We start from the raw sequence: 12,236 nt of genomic DNA, 5'->3' as shown, positions 1-12,236 counted from the left end.
CAATGTAGGTGAAATTATCACACTACAATCTGCATTTGAAATGCGGATTACAGTAAATAGAGGCCATAGTTTAAATACCCAGGTTTTTGGTGCTGCCCGCGCCCTGAAAGGGGTGTAGACTATTGGCCTGTTTCATTAAGGATTGCAACAGCTAAAGCGTACACAGACGGGCGATTGTTGTGTACTGCGCATGCGTATGTGAAGGCACCACTGCGATCTCGCAGACGACAGAGAGCCATTGCAGAGTGATTGATGGGGGGTGGCCAGTGAAACACAGGTGTACCTGTCCATTTGAACGCCATTGCATGGACGTACATAAATTAGTAATTGCGATTGCATACGCAGCGTGTGTATTGCATATCATGCATAAATTAGTAATCACAATTACTAATTAATGCACGTCCATGCAACTGCATGAAACGAGGTTAGCAATTTCTAAGTAGGGCCAGGGCTGCTGTAATTCTGAGCGAGGGACCTATGGTACTCGATGTTACCGATGTTTATGGAGGTGTGAAGGTATTACGGATGTGAGATAGCGGTAGTGGGAGGCAGTGGGAGTCTATGCTGGCAGTGCGACAGCATTGTGATAGCAATCATTAGCATATATTTGCAGCAGACCTGCCTGAGATTACGGAGCTGCGATTGCAATCTTTATTGAATCAGGCCCAATGTGTGAAAGGGGCCAACATGGGTCGGTGTCCCTGGTCTATGACCCTGCTCTTTACCAGGTTTGAGCTCAGAGACCCGGGAATTTGCCGGATTGATAGACCTAGCAATTTCCCGAGTCACATGTGTGAAAGGGGCATTAGTGACAGCAACCTCACTCCATGATTGTGCTGAATCTGCAGCTAATAATCACAAAATTTAATGGCATAGCATGTCTGTATTATGCAAGGAACACATTCATTCCAAGTCTTAAGGGTATGTTTGTTTACTAAGCAGAATGTTTCACTTTCTGGGACGGATTTGCGCTTTCCTGGTGGTTTAAAAGCCACCCACTATACATCTTCCATTGTAACACACTTTCACAGTGGGAGACCAGAATAATCATTTTAAAAAGATAGTGAAAATGTAAAACAGCAATCAGGAAAGTAAGCCCAAATCATTATTTTCCTGAAAAACAAACTTGAAAAAGAAAAACATTTTAACCCAAAAAGACTTGTGCCTAAATAAATAGTAAACCACACATTTTAATACTCGATTGTTTAGACATTTTAAAAGTTGTGGCAACTAAACATAATGCTAGTGAAAGGTTCCTAAACACTATTCTCAAGGCTCCCCAACAGTTCAGGTCTTAGAGGTATAGATGGTTGAGCACAGGCGATTAAATTAAATTGACAGAAGTACTAATTAAGGGCCTGATTCAGCAAGGATCGCACGCTAGCAGACACACGAACCTGTCCACTGCGAGAATATGCTAATGCATACGCACGGAGACTACAGCACAAGATGCAGATGCCCAGCCCCATACTAAGCCTTTACTCACAGCCTGAACAGTACTCAAGATAGCGTAAACATCGGTAACATTATGAACCATCGGACTCATACGCACAATAATGGTTGACCTGACTTGACGCCGGATTTTGGCTGCTTCCTGTGTACAGCTTACGGTATGGCTGCATATGCCGCCGCACTGCCTAAATTATGCACGCACCTATAGCGCCATTGTAATGCTTGCGTTTGTCTGACCACCCCCCATCACCACTCACAAATGGCACTTCCTGTCAATCAATATTGGAAGGGTCTGCGTGCACACTGCGTGTAGTCTGTGTACCATAACCCAAACGCACTGACTAGTTTGTGTACGCGTAGTGCGATGCATACACATGCGCAGAGCAAAAACATTGGCCAAGTGCGTGCGTTATCTCCTTTGTATTCCTTCCTGAATCAGGCCCTAAGTTACATGTGTTCAAGCATGGTTATCCTGAAAACCGAGACTATTAGCAAGGCCGGCGCTACCACTAGCCAAGCTTAGGCAGCTACCTAGGGGCTATGGAGCCCGGTGGCTTAAGGGGCCCACTGGCCCAGCGATCGCACCCCCTACACCCTCCATTTGCCGGGCGCCCACTGAGATTGTGTTACCAGTGGGCGCCGAGCTCCTTCTCCCCCCCCCGGTGCAAGCGGCAGCCGGAGGACGGAGCTCACTCTTGAGGTAAGTATATATTTTTTTTGTGTGTGTGTATGTGGGAGCGCGGGGGGGGCTTACTACAGGGGTTTTACAACTGGGGGCATCATATGGGGGCACTATTGGGAGCACTACAACTGGGGGCACTACAGGGGCCCTTACTACTGGGGGCACTTCAAGGGGCATTACTACTGGGGCGCTGCAGGGAGCATTACTATTGGGGGCACTACAAAGGCATTACTACTGGGGGCACTGCAGGGAGCATTACTATTGGGGGCACTACAAGGGCATTACTACTGGGGGCACTGCAGGGAGCATTACTGCTGGGGGCACTGCAGGGAGCATTACTACTGGGGGCACTACAAGGCATTACTACTGGGGGCAATGCAGGGAGCATTACTACTGGGGGCACTGCAGGGAACATTACTACTGGGGGCACTACAAGGGCATTACAACTGGGGGCACTACAGGGGCCCTTACTACTGGGGGAATCATCCCTTTAATTCGGGTCATGTAAATATTATTAGGGCGCTGTGTATGTGTCTGTGGGCAGAGGGTTTGGGGGAAAACAGGGGCGGCATTGTGAACCTCTGCCTAGGGCACCCTGAATCCTTGCACTGGTCCTGACTGTTAGGGTTAATGTAGTGCTAGTATGTACATCAGATTAAGGCATCCATGAGGGCATAAAGTAACCCGCTGGAATGCTCTTTAATACAATGTGTGGTGCCTTCCAAAAATGAAGTCCTTGATGTTTTACTTTTCGTTCCAAAAAAAGGATGTACTCACCAAGTACTTCCTCCTGGGTGGCACTCGCAGAAGATGCAGAACTGCTTTGTGATATACCAGCCCCTTACTCCTGTGCAGCACAGCTAGTTGTTTGCCGTGATAAAACTGGTGATGGCCCTGTGAATTGGGAAGACACTTTTTGTTGTTTTTGGACTTTTTAAATATGTGTGATACCTGTGCAGGTATGTGTGTTACCTTTTCCATATATATAAGTTAGTAGAAACAGTGCTGCAACAGGCGATTTTCTGCCCCGTGAAAATGTGATATCACAATGTCTTGCAGAGGGCCACTGGCACCAGGCAGCTCTACAACAGCTCTACTGACTACAGGGTGCCAAGTCAAATGCAGGTGCCATGAGGCAGCGACAGTGACCTGCACTAGAGGTGTATCTAGGTGGGGTCGAGCAGGGCATGTGTCCTAGGTGCCATTGGACCAGTGGCTGGGGAGGGGGGAGGCACTGCCGGCTGCGGACCAGGACACTTATCAGTGTAGTGCGCACCGCACGGAGTGTGGTCCAAACATCAGCGCCGTAACTGGACGGCAGTGTGCCCTGTGCAGCACTCCTGCCCCTCTCGCTCCCTCTCCGTCCCCTCCTCCCCCTGAGCGCTTACCTTTCCTTCCAGGGGGTGGAGGGTGGGCAGGATCCTGTGCCAACATTCTTCGTACACCGCGCACCACTGCTGGAGGTCTCTTCCTGCAGACCTCTGTCACCGGGAAGTGTTTGGCCAGTGCCGCTGGAGGATTCCGCCCTGTGCGGAGGCACTGGCCGCACCACCCTCCCTACGGCCCTGACAAACATTGCTGCCGGGTAGTACAAACTACCCAGCAGCACTGTGTTTGTTTTGGCTGCTAATGAGAATCAGACAGACTGTTATTGGCTGCTGCGTCCACTGCCATAGTGGGGCTGGAGCTCACTCATGAGCTCCACTTTCCGGCTCCTGCAGTAGGTGATGGGAGAGACGTCATGTCATCTCTCCCATAGTGCAGGGTGGGCGGGGAGGACAGAGGAGCAGACAGCGGCAGGTGCAGGAGCGGGTAATCAGGTAAGTGTTGTTTTTTTTGTGTGTCTTTGTCCTTATATATGTAAGGGGCACTGACACTGCATAGGGGGGACTACTACTGGGGGCACTGCATTGGAGAACTACTACTGGGGGCACTATATAAGGGGCACTGCGTAGGGGGGGACTACTACTGGGGGCACTATATAAGGGGCACTACTGGGACACTGTATAAGGAGTACTGCATAGAGGGGACCACTACTGGGGGCACTATATAAGGGGCACTACTGGGAGCACTGAATAGGGGGGACCACTACTGGGGGCACTGCATAGGGGGACCACTACTAGTGGCACTGTATAAAGTGCATTATTGGGGGCACTGTATAAGGGGCACTACTGGGGGCACTGTATAAGGGGCACTACGGGAACACTGCATAGGGGGGACCACTACTGAGGTACTGCATAGGGGGACCACTACTAGTGTCACTGTATAAAGGGCATTATTGGGGGCACTGCATAAGAGGTACTAGTGGGGCTGGAGCTCACTCATGAGCTCCACTTTCCGGCTCCTGCAGTAGGTGATGGGAGAGACGTCATGTCATCTCTCCCATAGTGCAGGGTGGGCGGGGAGGACAGAGGAGCAGACAGCGGCAGGTGCAGGAGCGGGTAATCAGGTAAGTGTTGTTTTTTTTGTGTGTCTTTGTCCTTATATATGTAAGGGGCACTGACACTGCATAGGGGGGACTACTACTGGGGGCACTGCATTGGAGAACTACTACTGGGGGCACTATATAAGGGGCACTGCGTAGGGGGGGACTACTACTGGGGGCACTATATAAGGGGCACTACTGGGGGCACTGCATAGGGGGGACTACTACTAGGGACACTATATAAGGGCCACTGCTTAAGGGTGCACTGTATACTACTGGGTGCACTGTATAAGGAGCACTGCATAGGGGGACCACTACTGGGGGCACTGTATGAGAAGCACAACTGGGAGTACTGCATAGGGGGGACCACTACTGGGACACTGTATAAGGGGTAATGCATAGAGGGGACCACTACTGGGGGCACTATATAAGGGGCACTACTGGGAGCACTGAATAGGGGGGACCACTACTGGGGGCACTGCATAGGGGGACCACTACTAGTGGCACTGTATAAAGTGCATTATTGGGGGCACTGTATAAGGGGCACTACTGGGGGCACTGTATAAGGGGCACTACGGGAACACTGCATAGGGGGGACCACTACTGAGGTACTGCATAGGGGGACCACTACTAGTGTCACTGTATAAAGGGCATTATTGGGGGCACTGCATAAGAGGTACTACTGGGGGCACTGCATAGGGGGACCACTACTAGTGGCACTGTATAAAGTGCATTATTGGGGGCACTGTATAAGGGGCACTACTGGGGGCACTGTATAAGGGACACTACTGGGAGCACTGCATAGGGGGGACCACTACGGGGGCACTGCATAGGGGGACCACTACTAGTGGCACTGTATAAAGAGCATTATTGGGGGCACTGTATAAGGGGCACTACTGGGAGCGCTGCATAGGGGGACCACTACAGGGGGCACTGCATAGGGAGACCACTACTAGTGACACTGTATAAAGGGCATTATTGGGGGCACTGTATAAGGGGCACTACTGGGGGCACTGCATAAGAGTGCATTACTTGGGGGCACTGTATAAGGGTGCACTACTACAGGGGTCACTGCATAAGGGGCACTACTACAGTGGTACATTGCAAGAGGGGTACTACTACTAGGAGCATTAAGGTACATATGGAATGGAAAGGAATGTTCCCAGAGTGACGAGAAATGGTGTTGTGTCATGTTGACATGCCCCCATTTTCCAGTGACCATGCCCACTTTTTCAGCTACATTTTTTTTTTTTTTACTTGCCCTGGGCATCCTTGTTTCCGCTTTGCGGTATGTTGATGTGGAAGCATTTGTCACTAAAAATCTAATAAACATTTATCATATTTTTTCAGTAACAAAAAAGTACACTCACCCGACTGTGGTGACTGAGGTGGTGAATATGAATCCCTAATGCCAGGTCATTGCATGGCACAATTGTACAGGTGCCACATTCTCATCATAGGAGAACCTGATATTTCTCCCTGATTTTTCTTTTGAAAAGCATCTCTCCTTCCCTGCTCAACCTCCTGCCCCTCCTCTGTCCCTTCTCTCGTCCACTCCTCCTCAACCATCTCTTCTACTCCCCTCCATCTTAACACAAAACACAATACAAACTAACAGGACAAACAAACACAGAGAAACCTACACTAACACACAACAATAAAACACACACACACAAAATAATAGGTTAACAGAAGGCAGAATATGACTAGCGTGGCTTAAACCACAGGGCTGGGAGTGTGTCATGTGGAGGTCACATGGCAGTTGTTAGCCCATTAGATTGGTGTACTGTGTTTTAGGGCTAGTTTATTTAAGTTACAGTATGGCAGAGCAGGTTTAGGCCTCTTTGTTAAAGAAATTCCCCTCCCTCCCCATTTTTTTTTCTCTGCTGCTTTGTTGTCAGCTTTGGTTCCATGGCGAGAAAGAACGGCAGATCATCAGCCCGCATGCAGTTTGTCTGTTTGGTTTCACTCACTTTAAATGACGGCTGTACCTCCTTAAATGGGTGGCACCATTACCCTACCGGGAGGTTTGTTTTTTGTTGGAGGTGAGTTGGATACCCTAAATTATGTTGAAGGCACCCTTGGCGTAGACTCCATCCACAATGCATGCAGCTGGGCTATGCTGACTCTGACCATCATTTCTGCCTCCAGTCCATACAGATTGTTACATCTTTCAATAAATAGCAGGCCTATGCCAAATTTACATCTCAGTGTCTTTCTTTTAGTTAGGTATCAGGTGACTCACTCGCAGGACACACCTCAGCCATTAGTAGGTTTGTAGACACAGGGCCTGATTCAGAAATATACATTCATCTGAGGATGAACGTACATCTTCGATGGTTATGGGCCTGCTCCTGCCCAGGACCCGTTCAGCACATGTGCAGAACAGGTCCTGATATCTCGCTCGCAGACCCCACAAGTGTGCAGCTCTGCAAATCTGTCAATCTCTGAATCAGGCCCACAAAACAGAAAATGGGACAGACAATATAAATCACAAGACCATTAAAAAAAAACCAAGACAACTTACAGCTCTGTGCAGAAATTACAAAATTAGCTCCAGAATCATCGCCAAGCTCCAACTTCACAAGCAACCACCCTTACTCCACTCTGGCCAGTGAAGTTGGCAATTTGGTGCATTTTATAAGGCATGTGTGATATCTCAGAGCATGTGGGATGTGAAAACTAATAGAAAAGCTCCTGGAATTCTCTGACGGTTTTTGTCTGATTTTGGGTGCTTTTTTGCTTTAGCAGCATCATTTCACAGCGGTGTCCATTGTTTTGTGGGTCTTGTGCCGATGAGCATTGATGAAAAATAATTATCAAACTTCCAGCGATGCCCATTGGTTTGAAAATAATGCCAAACATGACACCCCTTAACCTTAGTGCTCATATTATTATTAATTTTGGAACTTGAATGGTAAAGTAATTTTAGTTCAAACATAAATGTATGACGCTTAATCGGACATTTAAACTGTATGTTTTTTTGTTTGTTTTGGCTATGTAATATTATTATTACTTTATTGGACAGTCTTAACACATTTTTTAAATATTAGTGGCTATTAGAATGAATTGTGAAAGGCCTATACATTACATATAGTATGTGTAATTGTGCTTTAAAACATAAAACTGATGAATATTGATATATTTTTCCAACTATGACATGAACCGTGTTATGAGTTTTTTTATTATTATTTTCATTTCCTCTCTTTTTACAGAAATTTTGCCTAAACCCACGATCTCTATTGTGACTCTAAACCAATCATTTGAGCTGCAATGCACTGTTCCAAAGTTGCTTCTGAATCTAACAGTTTACATATTGAATACACAAACCAACACTACACTGTCCATAAAATCAATTTTGCATAATCAGTTGAATGTTGACTACAAGCTCAGTGAACAAGAAAAACAAGGAATTGCTTTGTACGCTTGTCAATATGAAACATGGAAGAAAAATGTGTCTTATATATCACCTCTGAGTGACCCTGTATGTGTAGGTAAGTCATCTAAACTAAACTGTTAATTGCCAGCAGGTCAACTATGTGTGGAAATGATAATTATTTCCTATAATACTGCAGTAGGTCAAAGGAGCTCATGACTCATGTATACATGGGGCAATATTTCATACAGATAAATGGGAAGTTATCAATTTTAGTATCTATACGTTATTTAATATTTCTTTTGAACAGGTAGTCCTGATTAGGATACACCAATATCCAAAAACAACTTTGCAAAATTGTGACAGAAAGTCCTTTGTGTAGAAACCAGGAACCCCCTTTGCATTCAGTTAACGTAATATTTGCTAAGCATTGTGAAGGTTTTACGGTATTTTGATGTGCATCATGTAACCTTAAATATTTAAATATTACCCAGTGTGGTTTGTGGGAACCGCTAGTTTGTCCAATATGTCCCCTAAGAGAGCCGGGTTAGTTATTACAAATAGCCTTCCAGAGGCCTCAGGGATATTGTGCCAAACACTAGCTATAGACTTATTTCAGTAGCAATTGGCTAGGTACGTTTTGCCAGAAGTGCTGACCATCTGGAGCACCACTTTTGCCTAAAATCCTTGTGGAATAATTGTGGTATGTTACATAGGCCTAAGTGGATGATCTTTTATAGTCATGCCAATGGTTGTTCTTTCAGGTAGTCTCCATGGAACCAATCCCCACAGGATATCTGCTACAAAGTGAGGAATACAGGGAGGCTTCACGGCCACTTCCAATAAGCTAATACACATACTGTACAGGGCCTGAGTCTGAGACACGCGCAATCCCCATGTAATGCTGATGTTCACACAATAGAGAGATTTTTAGCAACTGTGCATGCGTGAAAGTTGCTGAACACCCCTACGGCATGAAACAGAGTATATGCACAAACATGCTGTTACGATCATGACATCGGGCGATGGCTAGCAGTGTACGCAATGGAAGATCATTTAATGGGCGTGTTATGGGAATGTCACTGGCGTGCACGCTGTTTGCTGGGCTGCTGTGAGTGAGGGGGAGCGGCGCCGGGCCCCTCAGGAAGCCCGGCCCCGGTAATCTATACCCGCCCCCCCCCTCTCGGTGCCCCTGGACGTCAGAGTTAGACTGTGAAACTGCACCTGCCCAAGTGTCGATGGGGCAAATGATGATGCACCTATTGTGGCAATCACAGGTGGTATTACATCATGCAGAGATGCAGAAAGTGGGCATCTCAGTCCTAGTGCACTCAGACTCAGGCTACGACCACCAGGGGAAGGGCTGTTATTAGTCGCAGCCACGAAACAGAACATCGCTTAAAAGAGGGAGCCCAGCTTTCCATATTCTTAGTTACTAAAACTTCTATATATTTATTAATAGAATGTTATTTACTGGTTATAGGAGGGTGCTGAGGAAATCCTTTTTGTTTTCCTTTTCTAGAAAACCTCTCTCTTCTAAGCATCTATCTCACCTTTATTATGTATCTAAATAATAGAGAAATAATTAATAAAAATTGATTTTAGCAACTTTTTGGGGCATATCCAATTAGCCTCAGGGTTTACTCCGCGGCTAATTGTCGGGATGGACGGGTTTCAATTAGTGGGGATTCCACGCACGGGCGTCCCCGGTGTTTGACTTTACCTCGCACCTCATGTAGGTGCGAGGTGAAATCAGCGTGAGGCCGCCCTAATTGGGCTCGCGCGAGAGGGTATTACACACTGATTCCGCAGTTCTCACGGAATCACTGTGTTCTCGCGCCGGAGTCCCGGTCTAATGACGTGGGGAAATAGCTATTTAATTGAATAGCTAAACCCCACGTCACAGGATTTTTGCCTGTCAATTAGCGGCGGGTGAAATCCCGCTGCTAATTGGATATGCCCCTTTGTATCATTGTCTCAGAGGTGAAAATGAGATCAGTACATATTTACCTACTTTTTTCATCCCCTCTCTGTGCTTTATGCAGTTATCCGTAGCTGGCAGGAAGTGCTGGTCCTTGTAGTGCTATATTGGAGACTCTTGGGCAACCTCCCTGTAAGTTAGCTTTAGACTTTAAAACACATGAATTTAAGACCCAATACAGTTGGTGACAGGTTTACCATATATTTGCAATTGTGTGTAAAGGCCCTCGTACATCTACAACAGATTGGGGCAATTCTCCATTCTGCTGATGGCTGGCTCAGGGGATCAGAGAAATCCAGCATGTTGGATTTCCCCGATTTGACAAATCGACCAGAAAATGGTCAGGATCATCAAGTTGGGGATTTTTAACATACATTATTTCCCCGATCAGCTGACGGATTGCAGGTCATCGTTGGCCTCCAAACTGCGGATCAGCAGAACGGGGAATCATGGCGATGATGTACAGTATGAGCCCTTTATGTTTTTAGCTATTCCCAATCTCATGTCCTCCAAGTCGCACACTTACAAGTGAAATAAGCCGGAAGCAGGAGCATAATTCGGCAATTTGCATATCCGTGCCGAGGGGTCAGCCAATATGACACAATTGTATGAGAATCGGAGAAATCAGGATAGCACTGTTTTTGATAGCCTTTACTTACTAGGAAGTTAATTGCTTACTTTTCCATTTTTTTTAAAATGTCCAAAAGATAGTGGTATTGTGCCGTGGAAGGCGTGTTGCAGTTCAACGTGAATTGCGTCATTAAGCACCCAGACCATCCACCTTATTAGTTTAGTGGGGTTGGTACGAGATGCCGTCACTCAGGATCCCAGTGGTCAGAATCCCGATGCTGGCATCACGACAGGGTTAGTATATCGACACCTGTCAGTAATCTAACCCTCTCCGTGCCCCTAACCCTCTATCCCCGGTGCCTAACACCCCCCCCCAAGTGCCTAAACCTAACCTCCCCCTCCCCACAACCTAAACCTAACACTCCCTAACCCTAAACCTCCCCTAGTGCCTAATCCTGACCCCTCCCCCTAACACCGCTACTCAACGTTGGGATGCTGGAGGTAGGGATTGTGACTGGATCCCTTATAGTGGGCAGGATCCAGGAGGCTGCCTTCTCTCCTAGGAATGGGATATATGGGAATCTCCTGGACATTCCTGGAGACTAGGTTAAATGATAGTTTCAAATAAACTCTACATTTGAAAAACATGATTGTAATATGCAGTAAATGAATGCTTTTTTTACTGGCTTTGAACACAATATAACATAAAGGGTAAAATTAAAGTATAGTATCACATGATGAAATGGCATAATTAGCCAAAATTTCCCCTATCTATAAATGGAATGTATCTGTCCAACAGAGGCATTAATTTCTTACTTTTTTCTCAATCCATTTTAATAAAATAATTATCCAGTGTACTAACGATTTTTTTATTTCTAGACCAGCTACCAACACTGACTCGGAGGTTTGCCTATAAGCATAAGAAATATTTTTTTGCTCTATTATAACGTGAAGTATGGAAGAACCACTTATTAGGATTAGAGACACACTTCAAAGAGTTGTTCTAACAGATGTAGGATAGATCCTCATTGGGAAAATTGTCAGGAGTCTTATTTGTTAGAGATTTGATGAAGAGTGTGATTACTAATTCTCTGTTTTGCAGTACATTCAACTAATGGAAGTCACATGATCAATATCTCAGAGAATGTATTGTCGTGCGCTAGTAGTGCAGCGACAAGCACCTGGACTGCTATTACACCGACATCTGCGCAGATCGAAGACGGAACAGTAATGGAGCAAAGCATAGGTAACATAATTATGAATATATAAGTTATTTCATTAAGATGAATAAAGTTATTACATAGCAATATGCAATTTCTATCTTGGAGGGCTATTTATCATTGGTGGTAATGGAGGCCTAAAAAGCTTAATTCTTATCAGTTCATTGTGGCATTAAGGAATGCACCTTCTGTGCTATTTATCAATCTTCTCTTGCCTTCTTGCCTGGATAGTGGCTTCGATAAGAGCCCATACCAGTGACAAGTAAATAGTACAGTGTTACTGTAGCTTACATTATCACTTCAAAGCCGGGTTCGGACCGGACTTGCCTAAATCACATGTGCAATTATATACGGCTTTGGCATAAAACAAAAAAAGTAGCCTATAGGCTACAATGGCTAACGTCATGAAAAGTTGGTGCAAGTTATCAAATGTACAAGCTCCAAAAAGCTTAATGTTCATAGGTTGATAAATTGGAGAAGACGACAATCCACATTGAAAAAGATAGGAAGTGCGGATTCCTACTTTACCT

At 45.8% G+C, this 12,236-nt stretch overlaps 1 protein-coding gene across 1 annotated transcript in view; it reads left to right on the top strand.

Annotated features, from left to right (window-relative positions):
* Positions 1-12,236, top strand: part of LOC148478871 (uncharacterized) — a 212,200-nt gene that overhangs the window by 128,435 nt on the left and 71,529 nt on the right. Inside the window, exons 3-4 of the mRNA XM_088455269.1 lie at positions 7,775-8,053; positions 11,589-11,732. Coding sequence (XP_088311395.1) covers positions 7,775-8,053; positions 11,589-11,732 — 423 coding nt within the window. The remainder of the gene's footprint in view (positions 1-7,774; positions 8,054-11,588; positions 11,733-12,236) is intronic.

Source organism: Taudactylus pleione, unplaced genomic scaffold (genome assembly GCF_031769625.1).
Source record: "Taudactylus pleione unplaced genomic scaffold, aTauple2 ptg000648l, whole genome shotgun sequence".
Lineage (NCBI taxonomy): Eukaryota > Metazoa > Chordata > Amphibia > Anura > Myobatrachidae > Taudactylus > Taudactylus pleione.
Note: the sequence above shows the minus strand (reverse complement) of the source record. Positions and strands in the feature narration are given on the sequence as shown.